This window comes from Arachis ipaensis, chromosome B10, assembly GCF_059453495.1.
Source record: "Arachis ipaensis isolate K30076 ecotype BB chromosome B10, ASM5945349v1, whole genome shotgun sequence".
Taxonomy (NCBI): domain Eukaryota; kingdom Viridiplantae; phylum Streptophyta; class Magnoliopsida; order Fabales; family Fabaceae; genus Arachis; species Arachis ipaensis.
The window spans coordinates 17,659,216-17,672,390 of record NC_142435.1 but is presented as its reverse complement, the minus strand read 5'-3'; the positions used below and the strand labels follow the sequence as shown (position 1 = coordinate 17,672,390).

General features: G+C 31.1%; 1 protein-coding gene and 1 non-coding gene across 4 annotated transcripts; one reads left to right on the top strand and one right to left on the bottom strand.

The window, feature by feature from the left end:
- Window positions 1-1,180: 1,180 nt before the first annotated feature.
- On the bottom strand, window positions 1,181-9,932 carry LOC107622920 (uncharacterized). Of its 3 annotated transcripts, none has more exons than XM_016324999.3 (15): window positions 9,695-9,932; window positions 5,110-5,263; window positions 4,880-4,991; window positions 4,636-4,776; window positions 4,285-4,389; window positions 3,951-4,034; window positions 3,752-3,867; window positions 3,512-3,613; window positions 3,295-3,408; window positions 3,131-3,187; window positions 2,998-3,064; window positions 2,835-2,888; window positions 2,604-2,678; window positions 2,479-2,514; window positions 1,181-1,531 (listed from the first exon to the last, which is right to left on the bottom strand). In XM_016324999.3, the coding sequence occupies exons 2-15, from the start codon at window positions 5,136-5,138 to the stop codon at window positions 1,409-1,411; spliced, it is 1,215 nt and encodes a 404-aa protein (XP_016180485.1). In that variant the 5' UTR covers window positions 5,139-5,263; window positions 9,695-9,932; the 3' UTR covers window positions 1,181-1,408. The 3 variants fall into 3 exon arrangements, with proteins under 3 accessions (XP_016180485.1, XP_016180483.1, XP_016180484.1); XM_016324997.3 differs by lacking the exon at window positions 9,695-9,932 and adding an exon at window positions 6,144-6,481; XM_016324998.3 differs by lacking the exon at window positions 9,695-9,932 and adding an exon at window positions 6,149-6,481.
- Window positions 9,933-9,943: 11 nt separating this feature from the next.
- On the top strand, window positions 9,944-10,016 carry TRNAR-ACG (transfer RNA arginine (anticodon ACG)). Its single transcript has one exon. It is a non-coding gene; the product is annotated as a tRNA-Arg (tRNA).
- The last annotated feature ends 3,159 nt before the right edge of the window (window positions 10,017-13,175 follow it).

The following is a 13,175-nucleotide window of genomic DNA, read 5'->3' as shown; positions in this document are numbered from 1 at the left end:
ATTAATCAAACTCAGATCTATTTTTTTATTAATCTTAACTATATGTATTCCTACATATTAATAATAAATTTAAAATAAAATAAATATATTTATAATTTTTATTTTAATATAAATACTATTATATATTTTTTTATTAAAATTTTGTCTCTTCAAACGTTTTTTCAAGTTTCGTCTGTACTCCTACGTATTCTCATTTTCTATTAAATTAGTTTGTACTTGATGTAGAAAATTTGGAATCATATAATTATTTTAGTCATTTCATATAATATTTTAGTCTTGTACATATGTATTCAAACATAATACTGGACATTAGATTAGTGTCTTGTACATCGTATCCAAACACAATACACAAACAATAATTTTTAGTGTCTTCGTCCTATTGTCTCTGTCACAGTGTCATGCTCTGTCCTATCTCTGAAAACAAACGCAGCCTAATATATTCTTTCTCTACATATTTCATCATAAAATATCGAAGTTGTTAGTTGTTAATTACATTTGCTTTGTTAAAATAAGTTTTTTGAGTAATTAATCTTTTCGAGAAGGGAAGTTTTGTAAGTGAATAAACTTTTAAACTTTGAAAACCCTTTTCATATATTTGCATAAAAGTTCAAACTCCAAAGTAGAAGTTTAAAGAACCTAACTATATAAAAAGTGATCGATGAACAACTATTTCTACAGCTAAATTCCAATGAAGTCTCAAAACGGATTTTTTTTTTTTTAAATTTGAAACACAAACTTTGTGAAATTAACACTGAAGCTTTTGAAAAAAAAAATAGGAAAAACACAAAAAAAATCTGCATTAATAACAAAACATAAAGAAGAAATGTGTTATTATGCAAAAGAAGAGAAAAAAATTAAAAAGAAAAAAGAAAACGTAATAGCAACATAAGGGTGGAAGAAGAATGCAAGAGATAAAAGAAAACTGATTTTTCGGTATATCCTAACTTTTAGATTCTTTTGGGCACATAGTTAGGAACATTATTAAACAATGATTTATTCAACTAACACTACTAATAACAATTATGTCTTGTACTTTGTTATATCCTTGTATTACTTTTATTTTCCTTCAATTGTAATAAGAAAATGTTAGTCGTTACTCCGTGACTAACAATAAGTACAAGAAAAAATGAAAAATGAATGACCTTAGTGCTACTCGTAATATCTTCTACACAAGGTATACTTCATGTACTAAATTTCTTATTTTGTTCACTAAATATATTCAATTTTATCACTGGAATTATACATTGAATTTCAGTTAGGTCCCTAGCTAGGACCCCGGATGTTGCAAGTAACTAACATTACAAGGGGGTACCAAAAAAATATCATGGAAAAAAAAAAGAATAAATCTAGGCACAAGGGTGGTAATAGCTGTGTACAAGGCAGTTATGGTAGTTGTGAGTTGTGACCCCTAACTAAACATAGGAACACTGTAGTTAGACACATCATATCCCATAGACTGGTAATACTCTTTTTCTGAATCGGCCATCCGAATCTGAAACATTTGCCACTCCTTTTGACACCTATCCCTCACCTGGCACCAAAAAATTTGGAAACAAATATATATCAAAGTCATAAGCCATATATGGTCATGGAAGAAGCAAGCAATCAACAAGGATATACACGCCTTGTTTGGGTGAATTTCTAAAAAAAATCTTTTTCGAGTTATCTTTTTTTAAAAGATCTTAAAAAAAAAAATTAAAATAATTTTATGTTTGAATATCTCATGCAAAAAAATATTTTTATCTATAATCTATCAATTATATTTGGATATAACAATACAAAAATACTTTTTTGTTTATTTATTATGTGAAAATATTTTTTTTACGAAGAAAAGATTTTTAAAAAAATATGTAAATTGTAACCTTTTAAAAAAGATATTTTTTATTTTTATTTTTCTAGTATTTTTACTTTTACTACTAGAAATTTACCAAATACACTAAAAAATAAAAAAATCTTTTTTTTATCAACTTAACGGCGTCCAAACAAGCACATAATGTGTTGTGCATCTTATTTTTCTTCTGAGAGGAAACAAAATTTCATTTTACATAAAAAATAAAATACTAATTAGAAAATTTTATTTCAAACCTTCATTGTACACATTGTACGCTTAGGTCATTGGCTCCCTATACTTTCTCTTTATGAAACTAGAAGACTAGAAGAGTAGCTTGTCAAGAAAATCTATTTTCAAAAAATAAGGGTGCATTTGACTTGGGTGTTCATTTTCTATTTTTATTTTCAATAGTCGCTGCTTTCAATATTTTGTGGGGAAAAAAAAAACCAAAAGGTAAAAACGGAACACAGAAGTTTATTGTTGTTTCTTTTTTCTTCACAAAATCCAAAAACAGAAGATACTGAAAATGAAAATAGAAAATGAAAACATAAACCAAACGCACCCTAAATTCTTTTTAAAACTTGAAGCAAATGCACAAAACTTAAATAATAATAAAAACCAATTAATATGAAACATGTGCCACATACCCCCTGCCATGGCGCTTTCCCAGGTTCTTTTTCACCCTACCAAGATTGAGAAAATCCATGAGTGTTTCGCTGCTAGAGTCATTATGAGTAAAAAATTAGAAAGTAAATCATGGCAAATGAACTACCTGATTCCCTAGCGAGGGAACACCTTGGTGAACAATCCACTGAGCATCGACAACTCCAATCTTCTCATGCGCAGGCTGAATAAAAAGAATGAGACAATAAATCAAATCATCATAGTATGTCGCGGTTGCATTTTTTTCTCCCATTTTTACCCTGGAGCTCTTCCAAGGCAATGTCATAAAACTAAAGAGCCAAAGAAATCAAAGTTTGAGAAATTGCAAAGATGGACTCACCTCAACACATTTTCTAAGAGCAAAGTCAAGCCCCCACCCATGGACCAAGTCATTCTGCGACGCAACGAGTGGTACAATTGCAATGTTTATTAAGTGCTAAGAGAAACATTAAACCAATTAGTTAATGGACATGGTATGAAACAAATAGGATTAACCATTCAACCTGAATCATATGCCACACACAGCGCCATGCATCTCGCGAGAACACCGGAGCCATAATCTCAACAAACCTGTATTCATATGAAATTAGATACAGCTAGATCACCGATTTAATATAACAATCAGCAATTACTTACGCCGCACAAGGTGGCAGATGAGGGTCAGAACACCATCCTTCTTTCTCCTGGGTTACTCTGATAAAAATCCAAGGAAATAAACAAATAAAAGAATTAAGATGCATGTTTTCAAAGAGTGGTGCATTGCATCACATATAACTTGTGAAATACTTCGACATTCTTACTTGTGAACTTCTTGTCTAACTCTTCTTTTCGTCATCTGCCATGTCAGACCTTTATTAGGTTCCAAACCAGGCTGTGAAATCTCTAACCCATGCTTCTTCACCAGTCTTAAGTACCTGCAATTGAAAATGAGAGAGGCGTATTAAATTTCAAGAAAACAAAGCTAGCAACTCTAAAAATAAATTACAAAAAAAAATCCTATCTATGACGGGTACTTACTCCTCTGCGTTGAAGTGTTCAAGCCCAAGGTCCTCGTCCCATATAAATATATAGTCATATGGGGCTACAATATCAGGATGCAAAAATCGCTTGGAATACCACCTAGGAGAGGAGAAACTCAAATGGTTGAATATGATAACAAAAAACGAGAATATGGAATAATAAACAATATTAATTCAGAAGTCGCAATGAATATTGAAATTCCAAACCCGAAGGTATGTAAAGGAACCAGCTTCTTACCATTTGGTCTGTTTGCGAGCACTCACATGAATAGCACGCTTTGACCATTCAAACTCGTCCCATTCAGTTGTCCGGCCATCATAATGAAATAGAAGGATGGTGAAGTTCCCTGAAAACTGTTTTAGGGTTCATGCAAACACGTTAGCTAAAGAAACTAAGACAAACATATGAAACCAAATAGAAGGAGACCACAAGATACCTTCTTCACAGCTGCGTCAATATTCCTTTTCTGCCCAGCACCTACGGTGAAGGTTACAAGGTACTTTGGTTTGAATGTTATATCCTGCAAATGTCAACTTAATTAAATACCATGTCCAGTTGATATTTCTCTGTCACTATTCTTCCCAAAATCAACTTTTTGCACACAGCAAGTTTCTTCAGTATAAGTAGTAGAACGATCAGACTTAATTAATTTTAGTAACTATAGTATAACACTTTATAGGGCATTTATGCATGTAACTTATTCATTTCCATGCATATGAAATGTTTAAAGATTATGCGCTAAGCGCATTAACTATTAGTAGTATACATACCTCACTAGGCTTGCCCCATAGTCTACGCAAATAATAGTCTGATTCTGCTTCAACAATGGCAGGAGGTAATCTTTCTGCACCTCTTGGATTTGATGGAACCCAAATCTACAGTGAAACAAGAAGATGATGAGCGCATGACCGATCAACATGCAGACTCTAAGAAGCCATTTCCCCAATATGACACTAAACAAAATCATTTTTGAAAGCCTTATACCAATAGTGCATCAAATGAAATAGGATGCGCAAATTGCCTATGGTGAGATAGAATGATTAACTATATCTGTTCCCTGTAAAACCAGCAACTAAAAATGTCTATAATATTTAATAAGGATGGCAATGCATAAAATATACCTTGGCTTCATGTTTAAGTTGCTTCAGTGGTGAGGTACTTTTAGTATTGTTATTATTCTTCATTAAAGACCAGCGATTGGTATATTTGCCTTCAAGGTAAGCGAGATCAATGGACGGAAGCAAGCCAGATGGGAGATTCAACTGCAAATCATTGAGCAATGTGAGCACTCCATTAAGTTCAATAAAATAAAAACCATTGCCGGAAAGTTTCCCCAGCAAAGGCTGCACCATACTCAGTCTGTACCTTTGTTAATGACAAGGTCGGAAATGATACTCCTATAAAAAAGCCGAAAACTAAACCGATAAAAGTTGTCACAACAAGCCTCATAATTTCACTTGGTTTTCTACAAGCAAAACTGCAGCCAATGAAATGGAAACATCACTTGAAGGTGTTACTGGAATTGGGCTGGAATATACTAAAATTTCACCTAGAAAACAGAATAACAAAATCATATCCAAATCCAATTATCATACCTGCCGCACCTTCGAGCAACAGACCCCATTTATATCAACACTTATCAAACTGTATGCTTATAAAACTATATGCAGGAACTATTCCTCACCAACTAGCAATTGGCACAATCATCCGTGTACAGATGCTTATTTACAGAACAGAATACAAACCCTCCTGAAGGCACAAAGAATAAATAATGCAGGCATTAATAAACGTAACCAGATAATTATTCGAATTTCAAATGAATAAAAGGAATAACTATTTCAGAAGAGAAAATGGTTAAATATTGCTCGGAACACATAATTCCCAAATATCATCTCGAACCCCCCAACATACTAGCAAGATTCACAAGTCATATTAGTTTGTTTACTTCTATTTATGAAGCTGTTCCACAACCAAAACGACATAGCAACATTCAGAATGTAAGTTTAGTTTTCCATCACACCAAATGAAAATTACAAAAGGCAGTAGTAAAAGAAGTAGAGAACCAAATTTAGCATGCAGCAACTGCTGATGTGCAACGAAATAAATGAACCAAAAGCATGAAATTCATTCAATAACCCCAACTTAGTAGCTCCACAACTACAAAACCATGTGGTAGACTTTGATAGTTCTTACCTAATACAGAACTACCACATAAAAATATTCAAATAAGAAAAAAAAAATTCAATTTTGCAAGCTAAATAATTCATCATTCCTTAAATTGATTAAATACTTACCAAGTTAATCTAAAACACACAATTCTCCATCATACAACATATTTTCTGCATTAACCATTAATCCCTCTAGATTAACTTCAATCTTACTAACCTAAAGAGATTGGCTACAACTTAATAGATGTTGCAGCAACTTTTTAACCATAAACTTGAAGCTCTCCGTTAATGTTACCCCCTTTAAATTATTTCAAAACTAGAAAAATGGGAACAAAAATAAATGAGTTACAATCGAATTCTCCTGTTCCCATTTTAGGCTTCTCCATTCCGAAGCAGCAAAAACAACACAAAACCAAAAACTATATTAATTGAAAATAAAAATAAATAAAAAAACAACCTACCTTACCAGGAATACCAAAGCAACACGAAGATCTGGCAAAAAATAACTGGGAGATTTTTTTCTTTTTTCTTTTTTTTGTGAAGAAGCACAACACAACCGAGTTGAAGAAGAAGAAGAAGAAGAAGGAGAGGAATTTGACGAGAAAAAGAGGAAAATGAAAAGACCAATGGGATCTTCCCCTTGAGGCTTGGGTTTTTGGCACAAACCAGAGAGTCCTTCTCCTTCCTTCCTAATTCAGAGGTTTAAGTTCTTAATTTTAAAACGCTCCCTTTTTTTTTGTTTTTTTTTTCAATTCTGCTACTGTTTCATTTCAAAATAAAAATAAATGAAAAGTCGGCCACTGTATTTTCAGGTTTTGAATTTAAATAAAAATTTAATTTTTATATAATGAATGTATCTGTAACAATTTTTAGCGAGTCATTTATATTAAAAATGCTAAGTGTATATAAAAATTTTGCTATTAAATTATATTTATTAACTAAATACCACAATTTTAGGAAGTGTTAAGTTGTTTTTCTTTTCTTTTTTCACTATCATTACAGGGTGGTGTTTTGGTTAATTTTCTGTTTAGGAAGCGATTAAGCCATTAAGGTAGGATAAATTTAGGTGACTATTCAACTAATTCAACTAATTATATGTAATTTAGAGTTTTGTATTGGGAGAGAGTAATTTCGATTTCATGTATTCCATCACTGTTTCTTAAAACTAATTTTGATAAGTTGAAAGTTGGACGCCAACAATCGTATATGAAATTCCTTAGGTAATAATGTAGTAACGGTTTTTAAGTAATAATTACTATTATTTTTTTTTCATACATACATCCTGTAGAATTCGAATTCCAATACTTATTTAATTAGATGGGTAAGTTGACCACTCAACTAATTTAAATGAATTAATAATTACTATTACTATTTACTAGATTGCATATATAGCTTACAAATGGTATTAAAGCATTAATTTCAACATTTCCTATAATGCCAATCTTCCTTTTCCTTACCAACATTCCCTGGTGTTAGACAAAAAAAAACCCTATTATTATTATTATTATTATTATTATTATTATTATTATTATTATAAAATAGTTTTGTACTAAAAAATTTATATAAAAAATTAATTGTGTATTGTTATATTAATAAAAATAATTAATTTTAAAATTTATTATTTAAAAAATAATTTAGATTCATAAACTTAATTAAATAATTGTATAAAATTCTTTAAACAATTAATATATCAAAATTAAACATAAATTTTTGCAATATTTTTTATTTTATAGAGAAAAAATGATTATTGTGGCCACGTTAACATGCAAGATGGTTACTAGTGATTGACATTCTACCTGCAAATTATATAATTTCATAAAATAATGAAAGAATGGTTAGAGATTTTTTTTTTTTTTCAATTTTGGTTGTTAGAGGAATATTTTGTATTTAAGATTTGTTATTTTTAGTTTATAAAACATTTTTTTTATGATGATATAAAATGTTTGACAATCACAATAGGTTAAAACTAAGAAATTTTATCATCTTTTGTAGAATATAAAATTTTTTACTTCTTATCATTTAACAATTATTTATTTATCTTTCTTATTATACATATTTTAACTATTTTTTTATAATAGTATATATAAAAATTATACCCAAAGTAAATTTTATTAGGTAAAGACTAATATATAATTGACTTCATATAAAATTGACAATTAAAACTTATTAGATAATAATTAATTTATATAAAAAATTGTATAAAAAATTTTATATTTTATTTATTATTATTTTTTATGCCATGTCACTTTTATAAGTATTACTAAACAGGTTTAGATTATTTAAACCGATCGAATCACTAATTTTAATAAAGACTACACAGGTCAAACCAAATTTTACTGGGTTTGATGTTTAAACGGTTTGAAGGAGATTCGTCTCAACCAAATGATTGAGTGACCGAATTTTTAGTTAAACCAAATTTGACAATTATGTTTATAAGTATTTTTTATTTTATTTTATTTTATTTTGTCATATATCTAATAAATTTAAACATTAGATTTTATGTACTTTTCATTAATTCATATGAAAATAATTGTATATGAATTTTTATATTTTATTTATTATTATTTGTTATGGCATGTCGCTTTCGCAAGTATTATTTACGTTAAAGGAGTTACACTAACTCGGTTGCAATTTCAAATTTGAATAAGATATATTTTTGGACTTTTCATTCAATTTACAAGTTTTTAACCAAAAAAAAAAATATATTGAATTTTATCCATATCCAAAATGTCATCCATTTTGAAAGCGAGAGAATTCAATCTAATTGACCAATTCATTCAAATTTGGACATAGCAATATAGCATTATAGCATATTCATTCCATTCTGTGTGCTTAGACGAGTTTACAGTTCATTAAATTACAAGTTTCTTAGATGATTAATCCATTCTTTTTCTATTGTGTAGTTGAAAGAGAAGGCCCACAAACAAAGGATTTAAAGCCATCGAACCAACGCAAACGACACATATGAGATATGACCATGTACAAATACATAATGAAATAGGACCATTCTTATTAATTATTTTATTTTATTTTATTTATATATTTATTGTCAACAGGACCATCCTATACTTATACATTACAGTTTAACTACCAACATAATTTATTATTTTTAACTAATATTTTTAATCATCAATTTAATTTATTTTATTTAATAATTTAATAATATGTTTTTATTATATATTTTTAAATATTCATAATTAAATATTAATAAAAAATAATAAATTATACTAATCTTCTAATAACATTTTTTTTCTTTTCATATATATAAGAATAAAAATTATAGACGCAATTGACGGGGTAAACTTTGAGCAGTTCTCTGTTCTATTTAAACGATATGATTTTTTGCATTTATAAGTGTTTTTTATTTTATTTTATTTCATCATGTACCTAATAAATTTAAACATTAAATTTTATGTACTTTTTATTAATTATGTTTCCTTATTTTCTCTGTTATGTTAACATATATACCTTTTATATATTAGTAAATAGAATAAAAGATGATTCAATAACAAATAATTGATGATTGATAAAATAATTGATAATCTTTTTCATATTAAAAAATCGTATTCTTTAATCAGATGTTCTTATTTTTAAAATTAAAGTAAGACAAAGTTAGAATAAAAAATTGATGAGAAATATTTGTGTCAAATAACAATAGAATGAAATTATAAAGGCACCTAAATGAAAGTTGGGTTGGAAAAAACTGCCATTGATACTATCATACACACCCACAAGCCAGAGGGCCACCGATAACCTTTACAATTTGAGAAAGTATAGGAAATCATATGGTGGGCAAAATTAACAAAAACCATTTGAGAATGCCTTTACCATAAATACACAAAATTAATAAATTAACAACTATTCAAACCATCAACTCCAACTCAGAATTCCATCAGCAAAATTAACTCCGACAAATTCACTCGGCAAAAAATTAACAACAATCATTCAAATCAACCATCAAGCATTATTTTAGAAAATCAGCAACAACATAAATTGAAGCAGCAGTGTTTACCGGCGACGAGAGAGGGGGACCTCGAAGACAGAGGCTGGACGGCGACTAGCTTGACGACGATGGAAACTGGCTTGACCGGTTCGAAGAGGAAGGGAAGTGACAATCGGCGTTTGTGTTCTACGCCGTCGTTTCGGAGAGAGAGAGGGGTGGGTATTTCTGGGTAGGTTATTTCGATTGATCCTGTGTAAGCGTGTGAGCGAACAAATATTCAGAGTTACATAATTATGTCTCACGTTCAAATAATACAAAGACTCCATGGCCCAATGGATAAGGCGCTGGTCTACGGAACCAGAGATTCTGGGTTCGATCCCCAGTGGAGTCGTCTTTAGGATTTTTTATTAGTTTATAGGCTGATTTTTTTTTCATTCGAATTTGTTTTTTAAGGTTTAATTTAGTTTTAAAATCACTTTTTTTTACTTAAATTTTAAAATTTTGTATCAAATTACTCCTAATAAAAAATTATAAAATTAAAAAAAAATACCAACAAAAAAGAGAGAAGCACGAGGAAGACGAAGGTGATGACGACGCCAGCAAGGGAGATGTCGCGTGATACTGTCGCCATTTCTGCTCCTATGCCAGCATGTCCATGACCAAGCGTAGTGGAGATAGCGTTGAGACAAGCAGATCAGACGGCGGAGTCAGAATCGCGTAGGTGGCTCCTCCAGTTTGTTGTTTCCCAGCTAGCTTTGCTACGCTGTTCCTCGCTCGCTCGCCGCTGTTCCACGCTACTCACCACTCATCGCTCGCATCATCATTACTTTGCAGTTTCTTCTTTCTGCTTGTGCTTCTTTAGTATAGATCTGCTTCTACTCGTTTTACTTCTACTTTATTTCACTTTTAAATTAGGATTCCAATTCTATTTATTTTTTTAATTTTGTTGATTCTTTGGTACTCATTTTTGCTTCTATTTCTTGTTTATTACATTTTTTTGTTGCCTTGTTGATGTGTCTTGTTGCTGCTGTTAGTATTTCTTGTTTGTTCCTTCTGCTTCTGTTTTAAAACTTTCATTGTTGTTGTTGATATTGTGAAAATCCTTGTCACTGATGATGCTTTATTTTTTTTAATGATAATTTTATTTAAATTTATTTTAGTATCTGTAGAAGCAAAAACATAAATTTTGGATGAAGAAAAAGAAAAAGAATAAGAGAAACTGAATATTTTAGTGAATAAGGTTGTTGGACAAGAGTTGTTAGAGAATGTTATTTTGGTCCGACGATTTTAAAATCAAGTTGAATCTTAGGGACGAATTTGAATGCAAAAAATGGTTAGGGGCGAATAAAATTTTGGCTTAAATCTTAGGGATCAAAATCGTATTTAACCTATATATATATATATATATGAGCAAATTCTTTTTTTCTAGAACAATCTTAATAAGTTGTCTTTGCTTTGAAGTCTATGTTATCCTTTTGAATTCGGTACCAATGGGTATCATCCCCATCTCCCCCCCTCCCACCCCCCAAAAATAAAGTTCTCTTTTAGACCTTTCAACCAATCGATATGACCTCGGAGAATAGCTTTTGCTAAAACTCTAGTAGTTTCTTGAAACTCGCTTCGAATATGAAACTTTGGGTATTTAAAGATGTTTTTGTTATTCCCAATAATAGAGTTCGGTAACAAATTACTTCTTCTAAGGCATATCCCACTCGTTCAGCTCAAAACAATCCAATTAACTCGTTGGGTGAAAACAAATTAGACATTCCATTTTCTTAAACCAATACTTTTGATTTTATTTAACATACGATAATCTCAATATGTCTATTATGTATATCCACTCATTGGGATCCACAAACCCTTTGGATTTCATTAACCAAAGAAATTCGACTTTAGACAATAGGTAGCTCAGTACAAATAAAGAATCCCCAAGGAATACCGAGAATATTGGTTATATGTTCGTTCCAAGCGTCAACTCTCTTCCCTAGATTAATCGATATTGAATCAATCAAACAAACTTCTAATATCTATTCCACTTTTGGAAGACCTTGGGTTATATCACCTAATCTCGATTTTTTATATATAAATGTTACTAATATATCTCATTCCTTCAAAAAATATTTCTCCAAAATATCCATGAATTATTGCTCTTGGAATCGCCAAATAGGTATTAGCAATGTTATTAACAATTAAAACTTGTCCATATATAAAATACCAAAAAAACAAAAAAAAACTTTTCCATATATATATATATAAAAGTCAGTACTAAGAGTTAACCAAGACTTTGGTGCTTAATTTTTTAAAATTATATTTACAGTCCAACAAACCACACAACAGTATATGCATATAGTAAATACCTCCTCCAAGACAAATCAAACACAAGAAAGGAGAAAATCAATCACAATATTGTAAATACCACAAGATTTTATGGCCATGCTACTAATGATTACTACAACTTGGAACATATGATAAAAAAGTTGGTTAGAGAAAGACGATTAGATAGATATCTTACTAAGAACTCAGACAACACTTACAAAAGAAAAAGAGAAGAGCCTGACAGGAAAAAGAGGGAGTGAGCTCCAAGGACACCTGAAAGGCACATCTATATCATAGATGGAGGATTCGCAAGAGGAGAAATCACTAAATCCTCCCGAAAAAGACACTTGAAGAAAGTCTACTAGGTCGGTGACACAGAAGAAGCACCCGAGTTGCACACCATCAATATCACAAAAGAAGATGGCAAAGGCATCGTCCCTGGTCATGATGATCCAGTAGCAATAACCATAATTATCTCCAATGCCAAACTACACAGAACGTTGGTTGGCCAAGGAAACTCCGCGAACATCCTTTTTAAGTCAACCTTCGATAACCTCGGTCTGGAAGAAAATGATCTAAAAGCATATCCGGGAGCTCTCTTTGGACTAGGCGATCTTTCTATCCGTCCTGTAGGGTTTATTACACTCTATACAACCTTTGGCAAAAATCCCAAGACCAGAACGATGAGCATGTATTACATTGAAGTAGATGTCGCGTTAGCTTACATTGCTTTGATAGGTCGGACAACCCTGAACCGACTTACTGTGGTGTTATCCATTCTCCACCTATGCATGAAAGTTTTCCCTCATGAAGGAATAACCATTATAAAGGGAGATCAAGAGCTTAGGCTAATAAAGCAGTGCCCTCTGCATTAGTTCGAGAAGTTGAAGCCAGTGAAAAGCCTGTTTACTTCACTAGCAAAGTGCTATAAGGAGCCGAGCTCAAAGACTAGAAGATTGAAAACATGGCATATGCCTTAGTAGTTGCCTCTTGAAGACTGCGACCCTACTTTCAAGCCCCACCATCAAAGTTCGCACTAACCAACCCATGAAGCATATCCTACAGAAGACGGACATTATAGGACAAATGCTACAGTGGGCTGTAGAGTTGTCCGAGTTCGACTTGAAGTATGAACCTCAGACAGCCATAAAGTCATAGTAGTTGGCTGACTTTTTAGTGGAATATGATGGGGGAACTCGGTTAGAGCTCTCTCTAAAATTTAATTTCCCTACTT